The sequence below is a fragment of the Elephas maximus genome, chromosome 3, assembly GCF_024166365.1.
Source record: "Elephas maximus indicus isolate mEleMax1 chromosome 3, mEleMax1 primary haplotype, whole genome shotgun sequence".
In the NCBI taxonomy this organism is placed as follows: domain Eukaryota; kingdom Metazoa; phylum Chordata; class Mammalia; order Proboscidea; family Elephantidae; genus Elephas; species Elephas maximus.
Genome location: NC_064821.1, coordinates 77,268,361 through 77,289,481, shown reverse-complemented (window position 1 = coordinate 77,289,481; position 21,121 = coordinate 77,268,361). Strand labels below are relative to the sequence as shown.

The 21,121-nt window shown below is 43.5% G+C and overlaps 1 protein-coding gene across 2 annotated transcripts in view; it reads right to left on the bottom strand.

Annotated features, from left to right (window-relative positions):
• Positions 1-1,824: 1,824 nt before the first annotated feature.
• LOC126072886 (protein argonaute-1) overlaps positions 1,825-21,121 on the bottom strand; it is a 43,483-nt gene continuing 24,186 nt past the window's right edge. For both annotated transcript variants that reach the window (XM_049878746.1, XM_049878747.1), the window contains exons 13-19: positions 16,686-16,845; positions 16,397-16,487; positions 15,142-15,336; positions 13,100-13,234; positions 12,395-12,496; positions 11,881-12,080; positions 1,825-11,640 (exon numbers count right to left, since the gene is read on the bottom strand). In XM_049878746.1, the coding sequence (XP_049734703.1) occupies positions 11,532-11,640; positions 11,881-12,080; positions 12,395-12,496; positions 13,100-13,234; positions 15,142-15,336; positions 16,397-16,487; positions 16,686-16,845 (992 nt within the window). In that variant the 3' untranslated portion in view covers positions 1,825-11,531. The remainder of the gene's footprint in view (positions 11,641-11,880; positions 12,081-12,394; positions 12,497-13,099; positions 13,235-15,141; positions 15,337-16,396; positions 16,488-16,685; positions 16,846-21,121) is intronic.

The following is a 21,121-nucleotide window of genomic DNA, read 5'->3' as shown; positions in this document are numbered from 1 at the left end:
CCATAGCCCCAGTTCCTAGAACTGGGTCAGTGCCTGGCAAACAGCAGGATCAGTAAATATTTGCTGGATGGATAGATGGATAAATAAATAAATGTGCTACAAGTACGGGGCTCTGGAAGCAGGCTAGAACTCTGCCTTTATGCCTTGTGTATAAAGAAATATTAAAAAAAAAAAAAAAAAAAAACCACGTTGCTGTCGAGTCAATTCTGACTCATAGCAATGCTATAGGACAGGGTAGAACTGCCCCACAGGGTTTCCAAGGAGCGCCTGGTCGACTCAAATTGCCAACCTTTTGGTTAGCACCCATGGCATTTAACCACTACGCCACCAGGGTTTCCACAGAAATCTTAGGAGCATGGAAATCAGTGCCCTCTGAAAGTTGTGCTGCCTCAGCAGCCACCAAAACACCCAATGCAAAATTTCTTAAAATATGATTAAGAAAACACAAACTAGGAAAAAAAAAAAAAAGGCAACAAATCTGACTGAAATTAATAGACTGCACAGCAAAACTTAAAACTTCTGCTCTTTAAAATGAAATGAAAAGGCAAGCCACAGATTGGGAGAAAATATTTGCAAAATATATATCCAAAAAAGGACTTGTATCTAGAATTTACAAAGAACCCTTACAACTCAGTAATAAGACAACTCAATTTAAAAATGAGCAAAAAATATGAACCCTTTACTAAAGAAGATACCTGGATAGCACATGAAAAGTTGATCTCTATCATTGCTCATTAGGAAAAAGCAAAATGAGCTATAAAACACCCAGTATACTCAGGAAAGAAAAGATGGCCAGCAGCCTGCTTTAACTGTTGGTACGAACCCAAGCCCAGCAAATCAGGCTAAGGGACTCACAGTGCCTGGTCTTCTTCCTTGCTACCAGTAATATTTCCCTTCACTTAGGACTTTTGTATTCCTAGCTTCCTGTGTTAGACAAGAATCATCATTACTGGATGAGGAGAGCAAATGGATAGAGTCCTTTCCTCTCACATGGGCTGGGGTACACCCAACTTGGCACCTGAGTTCAAATCTCATCACCTGAACCAGCACCTTCTATAAGGCAAAAAGAAAGCTACTTTGTACTTTTCCCCAAGTGCAGCACGACACAATATAAAACATAGGGACTTTAGGCGTAGACAGAACTGAGACTGAAGGTCCTCTGCTACTAGATGGAATTTTGGGAAAGTCACTGATCCTCTCTGAGACTCATGTTCTTTATTTGTAAAAATCAGAGCACCTACCTAGAACAGACACTGCTGGATGCATGCCAAACAGCCCTTACCCCCTTATTTCTTGCCAGTACACTAGACTTTCTAGTCCATATGACCCAGGGGGAAACTCCTGGTTAATTTAAGTCACTGATAATGGTCTTTGCCAATGACAGGAATGGGCAGATGACCAATTTCTAACAAATGAGACATAAGGTCAAATCTGCTGGGGCTTCTTGAGAAAGGTTTCCCTGCTTTTAAATGGGACAGTGGGGAAAATTAGTGCCTCTTCGGCTAAACATTGTCTAGAATTACGGCAGCCATCTAGGGATGAGTTGAACTAGCATGAGGATAAGCCAACACAGAGAATAGCGAGCAAAACAACTGCAAGAACCTGATTCCTTGATGTTATAATTGAATCAATTAACCAATATGGTAGCCATCTTAAATCAGGACTTCTTAAACAAAATGAGTTTCCTTACTTAAACCAGTTAAATTGAGATTTTGTTATATGCAATTTAAGGCAAAGTAACCAATAAACTATGCATGACAATGCAGTTAAATAAGACAAAAAACTGTACAAAACACTTAGGTACTTCAGGTACCCAAACTCCTCTTTTCCAGTCCATTCCCATTAACAGTCAGTAGCCCTTTTCCAAAAACCTGGCTGGGAGCCTCACTGCCTCTTTTAACAGAAAACTTCCTTGTCTTTGGAAGGTGGGGGGAGAGGGACTGCAGGCTTCCCAGAAAGGTCCCTCTATATTACTTTGTCTTCCCAAAACATTGCCAAGTGGATGGTGAAGCTGCTGCAGTCCAAAACAAGAGCAGGACAGTGTGTTAATGCAGCATAAGCTACAGTAGCCTAAAAGACTTTGATGTGGTCTCTTAGTTATCTAGTGCTGCTGTAACAGAAATATCACAAGTGGATGGCTTTAATGAACAGAAATTTATTTTCTCACAGTTTAGATGGCTAGAAGTCCGAATTCAGAGCACCGGCTCTAGGGAAAGTCCTTCTCTCTCTGTTGGCTCTGGAGGAAGGTCCTTGTCTCTTTAGCTTCTGCTTCTTGGTTCTTTGGAGACTTCCATGTGTCTTGGCATCTATCTTACCCCATCTCTGCTCTTTTATATCTCAAAAGAGATTGACTCATTAATCCTTCCTCATTAACATAGCCAAAATAATCCATTCACAAATAGGATTATAACCACAGGCACAGAGGTTAGGATTTACAACACATATTTTGGGAGGACATAATTTAACCCATAACACTCCATCGTTTGGCCCCCCAAAATTCATGTCCTTGCCACAGAACAAATTTACCCCATCACATCATCCCAAAAGTCTTAAATCAACTCCAAGTTCAAAACCTCATCTTCTGAATCATCTAAATCTAATATGGGTAAGACTTTAGGCATATTCCATCCTGGGGCAAAATTCTTCATCATCTCTGGATCTGTGAACTCTTAATGGCAGCCCTATACTCTGAAATCAAGTTGGCAAAGATCAACTCTGAAACCAAGGAGGTTGTGGCCCCACCCTTTGAGATCCAGGAAACCATGGCCCTACCCTTTAAAATTGAGAAGGCCCTGCTTCCCATGCTCCTTCCAACAGTTCTGCTGATCTCTGAGTTACTCCAGGGATAGTCCTTTTCTTTTCTTGGAAGACAACAGATGTAGCTCTTTCGGCCTGTTCCCTCCCTGTAGAATTCCAAAAGGCAGACAGTATTCTTTCCTTTCATTCTTTCTCTGTCCCCTTCAGTCTAAGCTGATGGGTTTTCTGCTGTGGTAGTTGGTTAGATCCATTAGTTACAGGCTTAATCTCTAACAAAAGATTGTGTAGCCACCTCCTTGGTGAACATTTGAGGACATGAGACCTTAGCATATACAACAGAATTTTCCAAATCTTTAAGTTCTGTTTTCATTTTGCACAGTTCATTTTTAAGTTCATCTCTTTTCTCTCACATTTTACTATAAGCGGCAAGGAGAAACCACACAGCCTTTTAAGATCTTGCTTAGAAGTTTCATAAGCCAGATGTCCAAGTTCATCACTTACAAGTTCTACCTTCCATCAAACATTTGAACACAATTCAGACAAGTTCTTTGCCACTTCATAAAAACCGTCACCCTTCTTCCATTGTTCAATCACGTTTGTAATTTTCTTTTAAAATCTCACCAGAAGCACATTTAATGTCCACATTTCTAGCAACATTCTGTTGCTGGTGCCATATGTATTCTCTAAGACGACAGAGACTTTATAGTTCTCCTCACTTCCTTCTGAACCCTCGCCCAAATTGCCTTTGACACCCACAATTCTACCAACGGTCTCTTAAAGGCAATCTAGGCTTTTACTACTAGGCACCTTAAAACTCTTCCAGCCTGTACCCATTATCCAACTCCAAACTGCTTCTATGTTTTAGGTATCTGTTACAGCAGCATCCTACTCCTGGTATCAAATTCTTAGTTACCTAGTGCTGCTATAACAGAAATACCGGAAATAAATTTGTTTGTTTAAGTGGATGGCTTTAACAAACAAATTTATTTTCTCACAGTTTAGGAGGCTAGAAGTCTGAATTCAGAGTTCCAGCTCTAGAGGAAGGCTTTCTCTCTCTGTTGGCTCTGGAGGAAGGCTTTCTCTCTCTGTTGGCTCTGGAGGAAGGTCCTTCTCTTCAGCTGCTGCTTCCTGGGAGATCTCCTCCATGTGTCTTGGCATCTATCTTACCCAATCTCTGCTCTGCTCAATTGTTTAATCTCCTTTATATCCTCAAAAGAGATTGACTCAAGATATACCTTACACTAATTCTGCCTTATTAACATAACAAGACAACCCATTCCCAAATGGGATTATAACTACAGGCAGAGGTTGGGATGCACAACACGTATTTTTGGGGGACATAATTCAATCCATAATACATGGTGTCCTGGTGAAAGCAGTTATGGTGTATAAGTGGAGAACTTCTAATTGCACCCTAATGTCCCAGCAAGTCTACTTTTCTAGCTTCCTCTCCTTGAGAGCTGCTTTGAAGTTCTATCAGGCTCTGTGTACCTTCTAAGCCTACTGGATTTCCTCAGCCTATAGCTGGAGGAACAAATATCTGAAAGCTAGAAACAGAATGGGAGAGCTCATTTTCTAATTCAATGCTATCCATTCCAGCAGCAGACAGCAGCCTTGGGATGATGCAGGCTCAGGACTTGAAACTAATCTTCTCCTTGTACTACACAACCCTTCCTTTTAGCCACCAATCTTTGCCATCAGGTTCTGGGTCTCCTAAGCCAAGAGGGAAACCTTGATGGCGTAATGGTTAAGTGCTACGGCTGATAACCAAGAGGTTGGCAGTTCAAATCTGCCAAGCACTCCTTGGAAACTCCATGGGGGAGTTCTACTCTGTCCTATAGGGTGACTATGGGTCAGAATTGACTCAATGGCAGTGGGTTTGGTTTTTCGGTTTTTTAAAGTCAAGAGATAACCACAAATATCCAGCCTCACTCTGTCCCAAAGCACCTGCTAGATAAGAATGTGCTACAGTATATATTGCCAGTTGATAGGTCAGAGTGAAGGCTGCTCAACCAACGCTGAAAACGGATGTCCAGAGGAACTAGAAGGCTGAACTAAAAACTTTGGGCTTCAGGCCCAGATAATACAGGCCCCAGGCTCCTGGGTAACAACCAGTGGCCAAATCCTGAAGATTGTCCAGCCTCAATCATTTCTAAAACTGAAGTTTATAGCAAAATTTCCCCTAATGGTCACCCTCCCACTCTCTCTGCTAAACATCACTTCTGCTTCCTTCAGGCTCATAAATTTATTTTAAATCTTATTTCTCTTGGGAAAAATCTGCTCCATGTTCCAATTTGCTCTTCAAGTTCAGCCAGTCTTCCTAACCCTTACTGCTGAAAAGCATAGATATGGCCAGCCTTTAAAAAGCTTCTCTCCCATGGGAACCTGGCAGGTGGTAGCCACAGGTTAGCTATGCATTTGGAAAGTTACAACACTTGGCCTCCAGAGGAATGCTAGACCCATGTACACACACAGTGGCTGCCGCTGAAGATTTCTTACTGGGGCCTCTGCCAGAATCTAGCTCTGAATCACCTTCCCCCAGTGCACAGAAATGACAGTACCCTAGCAGTACCAGGGAGGAATACCAGAACTTACAATTCCACCACCAGCTCCAGTAAAAAACTATGGAGCCTCCAAGTTGGGGTGAGAGTGGGAAAAGATAATGGCAACCTGCTTAAGTTTCTGCTTACCTGAAGATTCAGGAATGCTCAGTCCATCCTGGGCACTCAATATCACTTCTTGATTCCCTCATCTGTATTCATGAACCAGATTTCTAGCTCATTTCAATTCTATTCACAAATATTGACCCCTTGGTATATGCTATGGCCCTAAGATGACAAAAATGAATATAAAATGTATTTTTTGCTCCTGAGAGTTCACAAGCTCCCCAGAGACAGTCATGTAAATACAGCAATTTGCTAAGTGCTAAAGAGTGCACTGGAACACTACCCATGACTCTGGTTAGGAACAAAAGTAGGTTTCATTTTATTCTTTTACAAGTACCTCTTGAGGACAGGAGGAGCCGGCGGGGGGTGGGGGGATGGTGATTGTGGTAAACAACTGGGAAGTTTCAGTCTTACCCTTATTTAAATTAGGTTTTTCCAATGCTCACTTTCAAAAATACTGAAGATAAATCACGTAGTTATAAGATCCCAGAGAAAATGAGGTGTAGGATGCTAAACTGAGTAGATAAAATACCTCCTCCTCTCTGCAGCTGTTTATGTTGTTAATCACTCCCTTTTCAGGCCCTATTCCACTCTCCAGATTTTTCTCCCATCTCATTGGTCAAGGAAAATACAAGTTATGTAGCAGTGATGTGACTGTCACCTTACATTCTGCTTCCTCTCTCCATCTCTTAAATGTGTTTCCTAGAGTTGTACACTATGCTTCTATTACCTAAGCCATCTTCTTCATTCTCATGGCTTTGTTGTTGTTGGGTGCCACTGAGTCTATTTCAACTCATAGTGACCACATGTGACAGAGTAGAACTACCAACCTTTCAGTAAGTATCCGATCACTCAACCATTGTGGTACGAGGACTCCTTTGGCTTTAACTACCGTTTATGACTCCCAAATCTTTAACTCGAGCAGAAACCTGGTCTTTAGTCTCTATTCCTCTCTCCCGCTCCCATCACTTATTGCTTCCTGTTAATTAGATCTCTTCAGTATCTCTCAAATCTGTCCTTTCCTGTCCATCTTCATTGCTACTGCCTTGTTCCAGTCCTTCATCTCTCTCTCTCTACCAGGGAACTATTTGGCTACTCATATCCCCCACCAGACTTTAAGCTCCTTAAGGAGATACTGTTTTTCTCATTTTTGATTTGTTCCTGCCTCTTCCTCTTCTGCAGTACGACTGGACATAGTGTTTTGCATGTTTGTTGAGTGAAGAATAATGGAGGCCCCGTGAAGTACGACTGCATACAAGCCAGATGAACAGCTGCAGTTTCAGTACTCTGAAATTCGTTTTATCCACACTTTCCTCCTTAAGATGTGATGGTTCTGCTCTTAATAACCATCTATTATTCTAACCTAAAACTTGTCAGAAATGTAATTAATCCCAACAGTTCTGCTCTGCTGATAGAAAAAAAAAAAGAGACCGCACTTTAGAAATAGAAGCCACCGTTGTCTTTATAAAACACAGAATTGTGCTGCTGCTGCTGTCGCTTGCTTCAGAAGGAACTGTACATTACAGCTGCTGGGGTAATTTCACAATGGACTGGACAAGGTACAGCTCAAAGCAGGACACAAACACAAGTCTCAAAGGGAAACAAATGCAAACAAGTACACAGCTGTGGGGCTCCAGGGACATCTCCCCATCCATGCTGGACTTGAGAGGGATAAAAACTTTAGAAACTAAAGTGAAACCCAGAGTAGTCACACATGCCCAGCACATGGCTGCTAAGTGCAACATCGCACACACCAGTCAGGTTGGACTGTGTGCACAGGAAATGTCTTTTCATTTTTCCTTATTGCTACTACACCAGGGGACTCAGTGCATTTGACACATTGTCTTTACTTGCACAATCCTTGGAAGGTTTCCTATTTCCTTTTTAAAGAAGGAAATCATCCTTCACCCCCATTCTGTGTGTTTTTTATTTTTTTTAGCCCATTCCCTCCACTCCCTTTCTTGGGCTCCCAAGCAGCAGCCAGAGGTTCTAAGTCAGTAGGAGTAGAGTAAGGGGAGAGCACCAACCCACCCTCTCTCCCTGACCAGGGAGAAGGCAAGTCCTAATAAGTGGGGGGAAACAGAAAACCACAGAAGCTCTTCTCCCTAATCTGCTTAGAAGGCCAAATAGGAACTAGTGCCCTGCATATCCCTGCCATGATGAGATTTTAAGGAAGGCATCCCAGCTACCATCCTGGATTGGCCTAGGCCCAGTAAATAAATAAAAATAACTTCCTTCTAATGCAGTTCCCAAAACTGCCTTTTGACTAGATTGACTTTTCTATCCTAATGGGGAAAGAACTTCCATCCTTCTTCATTCCACATGGTGCAAGTCTAGACCATCGTTCCACTAGCCTTGCAGACATCACATGGGCCAGCAAAAGTGTCATAGAGTCTCCCTGGCTGCCCATCTTGGGTGCTGGCTTCATTCACAGAATTCTGGACCGAAAAAGTTTTATCCAAGAACACTGTTGCTTAGCCAAAGAGGAGGACAACAGAGGAGCTATGAAACAGGTGGGAACCAGGAACTTTTTTAGGGAGAGTTCATACTTTTAAGTATCATATTCTTCAGCCTAAATTGAAGAATTTATACTAAGTCTTAAGTTCCCAGCAACAGCCCCAGGCTTATCCCCAGAGGCCAGCAATAGCACCTCAATCTCTAATGTGACCCACTGGCCTGTAAGAACGATAAAAGAGTAGTGCTCTCCTTTTCCACATTTTATCCAAATTCTCTCCCTTCTCTTCTCATCACGCTCTTCTTCCCCCACAGCCAACTCCAACCTCTCCAATCCTGGATACTCGAGTAGCTCAACCCTAGGACATCCTCAGAAAAGGGAGGCCCCAGGTACAGAGAAAAGGAGCCAGATCTAGAAAAAGTAATGAGGATAAACCATCCCCAAGGAGTGGATAGGTGTGAAAGCTGCCAGAAGCTCTCCTGATTTCATGCCAGTTGGGCAGGCCTGCTGCTCCAGTATAAGCCTGAGGGCAGTCCAGCCCAGGGAAGACACCACCAGGTTCGGGGAACAAGTTCTTGGTCTTCTGTAATCAAGGAGCTAACCCTGATCTTGCCAGCTAACGGTGGGACTACTGCAGCCATGCAGAGAATTCATCGTCACATAGGCAGGCAGGCAAGCAGGCCAGCAAGCTAGCTGAATGAATCGAAAGAAGGAAGAGGAAGACCAGAAGAGAGGAGAGGAAAAGGAAGGCAAAATAGTGGAATGGAGGAAGGAAAAAACCTGTCTAAAAGAATGAGGCTGGGGTCCCCTCCCCAGAGTTTCTTCAGAGCTTGGGTAAGAAGCACCGCTTAAACCAAATCCAAGCAAGTCAAAGCTTACTGCCAACACCACTTCTCAACCTGTGTGCATCACCTTTCAAACAAGAACAAGCCTCAAAGTCAAGGGTATCTTTCAAGTCTCAGAATTAAAAAAAAAAAATCCAAGCAAGAAGTCATTTTCTTGCCATTGCCCAAGCTGCTCCTCTTGCTATTATTTCTTGAATGGCACGTGCAATGCCAAAAGGGCTAAAAAAGCATTTCAAGCCCCAGCTCAAAACCTGACTGGAGAGAGTGAGAGAGAGAAAAGAAGAGAACACAAACTCATTGCTGAGAATAGGTGGCTGCCACCTGCTCCCTACGGACATTTGCAAATGCTGGTGAATGACTGGACCCTCCGGGAATAGTGCCCTGATCCCAGCCTCAAAATGCACCCAAGAAGAGAATGTGCAGAGCCCACTGTCCCAAGAGAGCTCCCCTCCCCCAAAGGGTGACTGAACATGAAGTAGACAGGATATGAAGGCGATGGACAGGGCAGATGGAGTGTTGGCATCACTCTCTTTAGGCACTTGTGTAAGGAATGTAGGCTCTCCAGTGAGCTGCCTCCTCCCAAAGCTCTCCCTTCTGTTCTTCAGCTGGGCTTACGCCCCTGGGGCAGCCCATGTTGTAGCCAGCAGCAAAGCAGTAAAGGAGGAGTTGCTCAACAGTCCTATGCTTTCTCCATAATGAATGTTTATGCTACGTTTTGTGAAGTCGCTGAACAATATAGCCAACCAGAACAGAATCTGGGATAGACTGTTTTGCATAGCAAATCTGGGTCTGTACAAGGGCTGCTGGGGACAGGAAAGGGTAGCTCTAACAGCACAGGCCAGGATTCAGATCAGTCTTCCTCCAGCTGGCCTCCAAGCCTGGGCTAAGTCTAAAGTGTCATGGCTTCATCACCAGTTTGGAGCAAACCCAAGCCCAGGCTCCTCAAAAAGAGAAATATCCACGTTGTAGCTGTAACTCCCTATCCCAGGCAGTGGGGCAGTAAAAATGAACAGTCAAGGAAGGAGGGGGGCTTGCCTCAAGGCCAGCAGGCACCAAGCTAGAACCCCCTACCGTTACAGTCTTGCAAGAGAGCCGAGCCCAGAGCCCATCTCTGTCCAAGGAGACTTAAAAAAATACAAACCATGCTGCCCACTCACATGCCCTAGTGGGAAACCAGGAAAAATTCATTCGTGTAAACAGAAGCTACAGGAGCAGCAAAATCTCCCAGAGCATCCACAGGACACACTGGAATCAGGGATGAGCCAAAGTGTCAGAGGACAGCCCAAAGGAAGGGATGCACTTGCAGGAAAAACTGTAGAGCAGTGCCGAGGCAGAAGCCTGCAGCAAGAAAAAGGTATTATCTGCACAGAGGAAAGTTGGAGCCTGAGCCCCACCTTGGCGAGATAACCACCCCCTTACCCGGTGAGGCCAGAGAACAAGTCAGATACACAGTTCCTTCTGATGGCTCAATGTTTCTGGGATGTAAACTCAGTGGGCACGGGAGGGATTTCCAGATTTTGGCAATAGACTCAAGTTACGGTATAAAAATAACATTTAGTTTTCTCTCTTTTTTCTTATCTTAAACCTAAGTATCTTTTGTTATAAGACACCCCAGTTAAGAAATATTGAAACATAAGAGACTTGACCATCAGAAAAAAAGAAGCCAAGAATGAGATACGCTATGAAAGTAACTCCAGACCCGGCCAAGGTGGGAAGTGGGGGGACAGGGAGAGAAAGAGACATAAATGGAAAGGCCAGGGGCCAGTCATCTCAGCAGCTCTGAAACCTGTCATGTCTGAAAGTGCAAATGTCAATGGATTTCAACCATCTTGAGGGTGTGATCTTTTTAAAAGCTTAATGAATGTGGACCTCAATTCCTTCAAATGCAAAATAGCTGGCATTCTGGCAGGAGGCTTGAGTTAGGGGTATTTCTTCCCCACCTACCTCCTCTCCCACCCCTACCCTATCCCCCAAAAGAAAGGTACAAAAGGTTGCAGTTCTGCAGCATTACCATTACAGGGAAGGCACTGGTTACCCACCAGCAGGCGGAAGGAAGACAGGGTCGTGTCACTTCAGAGCTAAGTGCCATAGTGCCTTAAGTCTTATTAGGGGCTGGGTGTCTGTTAGGGAGGGGGTGTAAGGTGGGGCAGAAAGGGCAGAAAGATAGGAATATGGGCAAGGGGATGGCAGCTGGGGGAGGAGCAACCAAAACCATTAGCAATAAAAATGTTCCTACAAACTGGATTCTGAACCCATTAAAACACCTAGTATCCTAAAATATTCATCTGGGTCTGCTTTCATTTTTTTTTTTTTTTTTTCTTAAACAAATCTAGACCTTTTCTGATTAAGGCTCCTATAAAATTCCTTCCCTCCTCCCACCCACTTTCCCAAGCCCCTCACTTTCTCGTCTGAAATATCGAACCCAAACCTACCAGCTTTTGTCCGCAGGGCTGAAGAGCCGACCTTACCAAGCTGTCAGGCATGGGTCTTTAGCACTGTGAGTCACATGAGACACCTGTGTGTATGGTGGGCACCGGTGCTGCCCCTCTTGGTCCAGCGGAGTCAGGGCCAGATGTGACAAAATGGGGTGAAGGGTGGGAGCATGAGGTGAATGTCAGATTTCTGGCTGGTGGTCTGGCTTGCCGGCCCTGTTCCCCACCCTTTCACATACTCTGTAGAAGGAAACATGTCCTTCTACATTCCTCCCTACCCCACCTCCCTCCTCCCTGCTTCCTCTGGATTCGGGTAGCACAGCTCCTAGGGCTTGAAAAGCTTTCTTCTATCCAGTGAGGTAACAGCGTTCTGCCTTCAAGCAAAGTACATGGTGCGCAGAGTATCCTGGTGAACTTGAACAGCTTTGGCCAGGGCCTGGGGGTCCCGTCCATTGCTCTGCCCAGATATGTGGCTCCCCTCTCCACTGAAAAAGAAAAATGAAAGAAGTCCTTCCTGGTCAACAAAGCTGCTGCTAATCCCCTGACCTATCCCTGGGGAGCCAATTCCCATACCAATTTAAGAGAAAACCCCAATCCAGGTTCCAGCAGATGAGCCCAAGGACACCATATTCAACATCGTCATTTCCTTCTATCCAAAAGAAGTTGAGAGGTTCTGGTACAAAAGGCTAGAGCAAAAAGGAAATCAGCCTGACCCTAGGCCTCACCTGTCATGCTCCTTGTCGACCAGGTGGTATCGTGCCCGGAAAGCCACCAGGCGGGCATAGTAGGCCGGGGCTGGGATAGAAACGGAGCGTGTGCATCGTACGTAAGTGTGGCATAGCTGGTATGTCAAGATCTGGAGCTCGTCTGCTGTGAAACGGTTGTCATCCCAAAGGACATAGTAATGGGATGGTCGGCTGGTACCCTGGGAAGATAAAAAGGTGAGGGGCCCCAGATTTGGCAGAGAAATGGCTGATGACAAGGAACAGGATCATTGTCAAGACTATTGTTAGAATAGATGACCTACCCATGAACAAGTTGGCATGAAGCTGTGTATTCATAAAACACCCCTCTTATGGGCAACCTGCCCAAGATGCTCAAAGTGCACTTCTGTTTAAGGTGCACTCAGGACAATCCTGATGTGAACGCCACTCACTGATGACTGATATATTCTAGAGGCAGTGGTAATAATCAACTAATCTTTGACCCACTGGAAACACCAGAACATAGCCCAGCTACCTGGATGCCTGCATGGCTGCAAAGGTAGAAGTCAAATTCAAATGGGTGGGTGATGTTCGTGTCCACAGTGGTCCCGGCAGGGATGTTGCCACTCTTCCCAATCTGTAGAGAAACAAACACAACCAAGATCCCAAGACCTGCCTGGCCCTAACTAGGGCCCTGGTTCAATCCTATTCTGACTCTACCAGAACCCCAAGAGTGACGTGGACACTGCTGTTCCCAGAGGGTACAGGGTACTAAAATAATGGGCTTCTGAATTCAAACAGACCTTTGTTCAAGTCCTTGTTTTTCCATTTATTAGATGTATAGTCTTAGCAAATTATTTAAACTCTCTGAGCTTAAAGTGGCGATAATAATATTACCTACCTCACAGGGTTGCTGTGAGGAAGACGCCTTGTACAGTATCTGGCACATAGGAGAAGTTCAATAAATGGTAGTTCCCTTTCCCTTGTCTGGGAGTTGGTCTAAATATGGGGTCTAGGCCAGGGAGCTAGGGGGAGTGGGAGGAAGTATAAGGGAAGGAGTGGAAGAGGGGAAAACTAAGGGAGAGAAGTGCTACAGGAAGGGCCACAAGGGAAAGAAGGGGCTAGGGAGGATGGACAGACCAAGAACTAAATACTCAGATTTTATCTCAAGGGCTTCTTCCCTACCAAGAGAAGGGAGGCAGGATGCCGGTATGGGTGACCTCCTCAATCCCTAACTCACTCGCTCATTCTTGTCAGCACAAAAAAGGCGTGTGTGATGGCGTTTCTGCACCACAATGTAAGTGATCCCAGGCTGGTAGTCCTTTTCCAGTTTGATGCAGGCATCACGGATGGCCAGCAGCTCATAGTGGAGAATCTAGGCACAGGGTGAGGAGGGAAACAAAGAGACACACAGCTCCTCTTGAGTTCATACACCTTTCTGAACTAAGGGTCTGCCACTTTTAATATCCCTTTTTGCTCAGCCTCCCTTTATAAGCTGATGCCCAACCACTGGGGATGCCAAACCCCTCCAGTCAAAATCAGCCTTATACTCAGTTTACCTGATATGCTCCTATAAAACCCTGACTGGGAGGCTTGGCATCAGCATGGAGCACTTACCTGGTTCTTATGCATAAAAAGACCTAATGTCAAGATTCACAGAGAAATCACCAAAATCAATGCCCCAAACTATGTCGATTTCAGGATTAAGAGGACAATGGGAATTGCCACTATGAGCTCCAAGAGCAGACATAGTTTGGACCACCAGAGAAGAGCAGATAAATAGATCATGAATGGGTACAGAGGTATGAGATGAATTCAGTCCTATAAGGAAGCAGGATTATAAGAGAAGGAACTAGCTAAAGAAGCCACAGGTAAATAACAACAGGCAATAGTTGCCATGGGCTTGGATGTCAGAGAGAGGGGCAAAGCATATGGTAGAAAAGGATGGGACTTGAAATCAAAGCTAGGTTTAATTCCAAATTTTATCTAGTTGTATTGCCCTGATACCCTGTAATAATTAGCTCCCCTAGGTCTCATTTTCTCCATATCTGTTAATACTACTACTAAGACCTGCCTGACAAAGCTGTTGTGAAGGCTAAGACAGATTATTATGTAAAATTATACACAACCTAGTAGGAGCCTAATAATGCTGACTGCTCTCCTGAACAGTCTGAACTTTAACCTAAGGCTATGGGAAGGTCCTAGGCATATCTTAACAGAGAAGTGATATGATAAATTTATCTCACAGGAAACACTAGATAACTTGAAGGAAACTGAGCATAATGGTTAAGATCACTGACTTTGGAATCAGATCAGTTTGTCTGAGTCCCAGCTCCACCATTTATTAGCTTGGGTGACATAGAAGAAATCATTTAACATTTCCAAGTCTCAGTTTCCTCATCTGTCAAATGGGAATGATAATAATTATTATTATTTCATAGAGCTATGGAAGGCATTAAATAGAACATATATGAAGAGCTTAGTGTAGTTCATGGCCCATAAGAGGTGCTCCATAAATGGTAGTAGCTATTGTTACTATTAAGTGGTAGTCAAGGCAACCACCTCTATCTAAACAGCAGAATATGAAGGCTTGGCAGTGAGAATGAATAGGTGGGACATTATGAATGAATGCCTACAGCAATGGTTCTCCAAGTGTGGTCTCCAAACCAATGGCATCAACTAGGAACTTGTCAGAAAGGCAAATTCTAGGGTCCCACCTTAGATTCACTGAATCAGAAACTCTAAGGCTACCAAACCCCAAACCCATTTCCATCGAGTCGATTCCAACTCATAGTGACCCTAGAGGACAGAGTAGAACTGCCCCATAGGGTTTCCAAGGCTGTAAATCTCCATGGAGGCAGGCTGCCACATCTTTCTCCTGCAGAGTGGCTGGTGGGTTCACACTGCCGATCTTTTGGTTAGCAGCTGAGTGCTTAACCACTGAACCACTAGGGCTCCTTACTCTAAGGCTAGAGCCCTACAAACTTTTAATAAGCAGATGATCCTAATGTACACTAAAGTTTGAGAACCACTGACCTACAGAATTAGTCTTCAACATGAATCAACTAGTAAATAGGCACTGAGGGTCTGCTGTTAAAAGAAGAAAGGTCTATCAATGCTGTACACTCCACCCCTCAGTGGTTACTCCTGCCCCCAAAGGTATCCATTTAACAGAGCTCCATCTGAAGTAGCATCTCCTAGTGCCAATAGCTTAGAAAAGTTGGCAGCACCTAGCACTCTGGCCTCAAGGTGAGGGTTTTCTGCACCTACTGTGGGCCCTACCTGGGGGAGCTGGCCTTCAGGGACCCCATCTCGGTAGAAGATGATGCGGGTAGGCTTGAAGCGAGTGGACTTGTAGAACTGGATGAGTAGCTCACGCACCATGTAGGACAAGTCTTCAATGATCTCCTGTCGTGGTCGCTGCACCCGTACAGTAGCACAGTAACGGCTAGGGTGGGCATCCATGCTGCCTACCACCTGTCAATCAAAGAGGGGGATCAGTCACCAGAACCTCCACCTGCCCACATGTCAGGTTGTGGGTTTGGAGAAAGGCTTAACAAGAAAACAACTGTGCAACTGAATGACTAGGGCTTAGGATTCAATAAGCCCTGGGTTTCAACCTCCATTCTATCACTCCTGCAGAACTTACTTAATTCATCTGATCTTTTCCTCCTCTCAAAAGGAGCTAAGAATACCTGTTTGCAGTGTTGTTGTGGTATACATAAAGCACCTTGCACAGGGCCTGGCCCATGTAAGTAGCTGATAAATTTGATTTCCCTGTCACTTGCAGAGAGGCATGTGAGGATTTGGCACTTCTAACTTAAAGCGTGACCTCACCCAACCATAAGTTTGTCTTTATTTTCATTCAAGTGCTAATCTATTCAGAAACTGTGGTGAGAGTGTTCTTGGAGTTGGTGGGAGCAATACCATTTTCAAAGGGGACAGTGGCCAGAGTATAGAATGGACGGCCACAAGGATAAGAGGGATAGGCATGGTGTAAGGTTTCCCTGCACTTACTGAGATAAGACCAGTCTGCCTAGAGAGATGTGAGGGTTGAGGAGAAAGAAGTGGGAAGGAAGGCTCGATCCTTAGCAGTTTGGAAGCCCTAGGGGAACAGAGAAGGAGAGATATCTACTAGATGGATCCGAGTGGGGGGGGCAGGATGGAGGCAGAGCAGGAAGGACAGTCCCAGTCACTATGTAACTTTCTTGAAAGGGATTTCAGTGAAGAGGTACAGTCACCCCACTATATCCCAAAAGTAGACATGGAGGAAGGGAGAGACTCAAACACAGAGCAAGAGTGATGGAGACTGGGGCAAGTCTCTGGCCACAGCCTGCACTCTCACTGCTATCCCCCCAAAAAAGATACCATACAATTAGTTCTGAAAAGATAACAAGGGTGTGGGTAATGAGGATGGTTAGCTGATATCTTATAAAAGGTCAAGAGTTAGAACTGAGGGAAGGAAATCATGTGTGGCCTTGGGGGCTCAGAGCTAAGAGGAGAACCTTATGAGATTAAGCTGGAGAGTATCACTCACTGCTGTGATAGAGGGTTTTTTCCCATCCCCTGCAGGGGGATGTGTAACATCTGCTCCCAGGAATATCACTGGCTGCTGAAAGACGGCAGAGCTGAGCAAGGAAGACAAAACAAACAGTGAGGAGTTGGGTCTTCTCTTCCTGGCACCATCCTAACACCCACTTTGGTCCTCTCCCCCTTGTCGCTGATTCTCTGTGTGGCAAGAGTCCTGTATGTTCATCAATACCCAGCATGGTACCAGCCCCCAGCATGTACCCTGACAAGAAGAAGTGGGCAAAAGAGTTTCATACCGCTGGTGTGGGACTAGGATGTTGTTAATGCCACCAAGTTTGACATTGATCTTGAGACAGAGGTTGGACAGAGTCTGAGGCGAGGTCTTAACCACATTCTTCACTTGCACACACTGTGTAGCCATTCCCAAGAGTGTATCTCCAACACGCTTCACCTCAGCTGTGGGTAGGGAGACAACTGATTAGTGCAATCAACATACATTCATGGATGCTTAGATGCCAGACTTCGCATGAGGTGCCAGGAACACATTCGTGACCAGAAACACACAGCGTCCCTACTCTTATGGTGCTTACTTTCTAGTAACTAATTTTAAAAATTATGAGAATAACAAGGATAAGTACTATGAAAGAAAACTTCCTGGAGCTATGCGAGCATACCATGAGGGGTAATAACCTCATCAGGAAAGGATTCTTGAGTAAATAAAGACTGAACTAAAATCTGATGGCAGCAAAGGACCTGAAGGAGAGGAGGAATTTGGGAGAGAGCGTTCCAGGCGGAGGGAACAGCATGCAAAAACGCACTCTGCTAGGAGACAGCAAGGTACATTTGAGAAACTGGAAGGCGAGAGTGGTTAAAAACGAGAGCAAAGGGACGATGGTGTGAAAGAAAGAATGTGGTCATTAGGCTTATCTGTGGATATGAGGGTAGCTTAAGAATGTAGTCACAGACACGGAGAGAAGGAAATGGATTGAAGAGATATTTAAGGGATTCAGTTATGGACTGAATGCAAATAATGGAAAATAACTTTAAAGAATAACTTCTGAGTTTCTGGCTTTTGTCATAGGATAGATAAATCATAAATTCTTTTTGAGACATTTTGAGCTTGGAGTGCTTTTTTGTCATCCCAATTAGAGTATCAACTAGGCAACTGGGTATAGCAATCAGAAGCTCAAAAGAATAGTCTGAAACGGAGATGTAAATCTGTGAGCTATTGAGTACAGATAGTAATTGAAGGCAAGGTTTTAGAAGAGATCACCAAAACAAAAACAGAGTAAAAGGAAAAGAGAGCTTAGACCTGAATCTTGAGGAATTCCTAATATTTGCAGAGCAGAGAAAGATGATGAGTCTGCAAAGGAGAAAAATCCAGAGAGTTAGAAGGAAGACCAAGACAATATTGATCATGAATACCAAGGGAAGAAAGAGAGTGTTTCAAGAAGCAGCAAGTGTTCCACAAAGTCATATGCTGCTAAGAGGTCAAGTAAAATTACGATAGAAATGTCTTCAGGATTTAGTGATATACAGGTAAAAACTGTTTAAGTGAAGTAAAGTATCAAGGAGGAGATGTAGGATCAGTGAAGGTTTAGTATTTTTCAAAGTAAGACTTGCACATGTTTAAAAAACTAAAGGAAAATCACATTGATTAAGGGTAGGGTTTGCACCGTCAGTTATTGCAATTGCTGTCAATACGCTGTTCACCTGTAAAAAGTTGAACTGGCAAATGTTGTGTGATAAGATGCATTTGCAACAGATGACCCCCCCCCCCCCCCAAAAAAAAAGAGTAGCTGCTGAGCCTGTTTAAGCACAACCAAATACCTCAAAGGATTCGATTCCTTGGTTTGGAGGTTAAGGGTCATAGTTTCATGTGATATCCCAGTTAATGGTTTAATAACGTGTTTAGTGCTTCTGATCTATCTCCTAGTTTGTTGTGTAGTACTTGGGGTCTTAAAAGCTTACAAACGGCAATTCAAGGCACAACAATTGGTCTCTATTCACCTGGAGCAACAGAAGGAGAAGCAAAGTCAGGAATACAAGGAGGATATGGAATACGCGATTAATTGCCTTCATGAACAACTGCCTCCTTTGCCATGAGATCAGAAGAAAATGGATGGTGCCCAGTTACCATTACTATTTGATCAAAGATTCAATATAAGAATCCTGATCAAAAGGAAGAAAATACAGAAAAGAATTTCAAATTCTCATGGACTCTAGACTTTCTGGAGCCATGGAGGGTGGGTGAACACCTGAAACTATTGCCTTGTGATAATCTTGAAACCTTAAACCAAAAATATCCACTGAAGTCACCTTAAAACCAAACAACAGTTTAGCTTAACCAGTAAAAAAGGCCTGCTTTGAGCACTATGCCCTTTTAAGAACTATATACGTGGGATCAAATTGAGAACAACAACTAGGAAATTAGATAGGAACCTTAACCTTAGAGGGCAATGAATTTATGTTAATGCGGGAGGAACAACTCAGAAAAGGAGGGTGGGAATGGTTGTACAACTCAAAGAATGTAATTAATGACACTAAATTGTACATGTAGAAACTGCTGAATTCGTGTATGTTTTGCTGTGTATATTCCCAAAAACAACAAAATAAACAAAATTTAGAGAAAACAAAAAAAAAAAAACTAAAAGGACCATTCCACTTTGAAGAGACATGGTGTAATTAGTGGCCAACCAGTGCTCCTCCAGAGAACATTCAGAAAAGCCAGGAAAAATCTGAAATCATCTTTCTGACATCAGGGAGTTGTTAAGACAACAAGAACTGGAAGGTTTTGCTAAAACTCCAGAGGGAGAGAATCTCACAAAGGTAAGCTATCTTCTGTAGCAGTTTTTTTGTACCTTGAGTACATTTGCTGGCTTTAGGTGTGGGCAAGGGGCTGAGATTCCTGGTTTTGTACCAGCAGAGGACTGCTGCTAGGGGTCAAAGAAACCAACAGAATTGTTGGTAGAGATAAACTCTGATTGTAAATGTAAAGTTTTTTAAAGAAAACATAGAAGAGTATATTGACCTTGGGACAGGCAAAGATTTCTTAACAGGATACAGACAGTATTAGTCATAAAGGAAAAAAAAAATGATAAATTGGGCTACATTAAAATTTTAAAGTTCTGTTGAACCAGACGGCATTAAGAAAGTAGAAAGGCAAGTCATGGAACAAGGTGGATATGTACAACACACATATTATTCTACAAAGGGGTTATAAAGAATGCTATAAATCAGTAAGAAAAATGCAGATTATCACTAACTACCCACAAGAATAGCTAAAATAAAAGAGGCAATATCAAGTTGGGTAAGGATGTGAAGCATCTGGAATTCTCATACATTGCTGTTGGAAATGTAAATGGGTACACTTAAATTCCACTCCTACATAATACTCCCAGTTGATTGGGTACACTTCTTCAAAGGACATGTACAAGAATGTTCACGGAAGCATCACTCACAGTAGTCAAAAACCAGAAGCAACTCAATATGTCCACTAACAGCAGAATGTATACATAAATGGTGGTATATTCACATGATAGAAAAACTGAAACTACAACTATTCAAAACAACATGGGTGCATCTCACAACTATAATGTTGAGTGAAAGAAACCAGACACACACACAAAAAAAAGTTTACAGTGAAAAAACTATCAATTTAGTTGAGAGGAAGGAATTAAATATACTAAAGACAGGATGAGGCATAACAACTGATCAGAAATGGGCAAATGTGACACTGCCCTTCTGTACTATCAGGACACCCACAATGCCAAGTGGCCCTTGCTTTGTCCAACACAGAAAGAATTCCACTCACTCAGCCTCCAGGAAGAGGGGTTAAAAGGGTCTTTTGGAAGAATCTGACTGCTTTTCTTATCTGCTGGCTTAATTACTAGGCAGATGACCCCACTGTCCAGGTCGTATAATCAAGAAATAGCATATAAATGGAAGAGGCCTAACGTCCTAATCAAGGTATGAGGCTGGAGATAAGGGTAACATTGAACCCAGGGTAAGGAAACTTCTAAGGAAACACTGCCTTCCCCAAACATGTTGTACTATATTCCTGAAGCAAGCCGAAACATTGGTTCTTCCTTTAATGGAGAGAACCAGAAACATGGATAACCACTCAAAGCAGTATGCCTGATAATCTTCCTCACCTTCTACCCAAGGCCATTGATTCAGAAATCAAGAGAGATATAGCTTAGAGATCACCCAATCTCCTTCCATAAGTAATTATTGAGTATCATGCTAGCTGAAAGTTCTACCTTAGGTGTATATATGAAGAGGAAAGAAGGTTTCAGAGTGCAATCAAAATAATATTAAGCAAGGCAATAATTAATCAGAGGATTGATAAACTAATCTCTAGAGGAATGAGGAAAGAGGCAAGTTCATCCTCCAGGTGGAATGAACAGAAAAAGTTTCAAGGAATAAATAGCATTTAATCTGGGTCAAGAAGGATAGAGAGAATTTTAAGGGCAAGTTGGAGGATAAGAAGAAGAGTACTAAGATATTCCAGGCAAAGACAAATAATGTGAGCAAAACCAGATTTGAAAGCACCAACAAGCAACGAGCATTTAGAGTATCTACTGTGTGATACTACTTGAGGACTAAGGTACACCTGACCCAAGCTATGGTGTTTTCAATTGCCTCATACGCAAGCGAAGGTCGGACAATGGATAATGAAGAACGGAGCATTGATGCCTTTGAATTGTAGTGTTGACTGCCCAAAGAACAA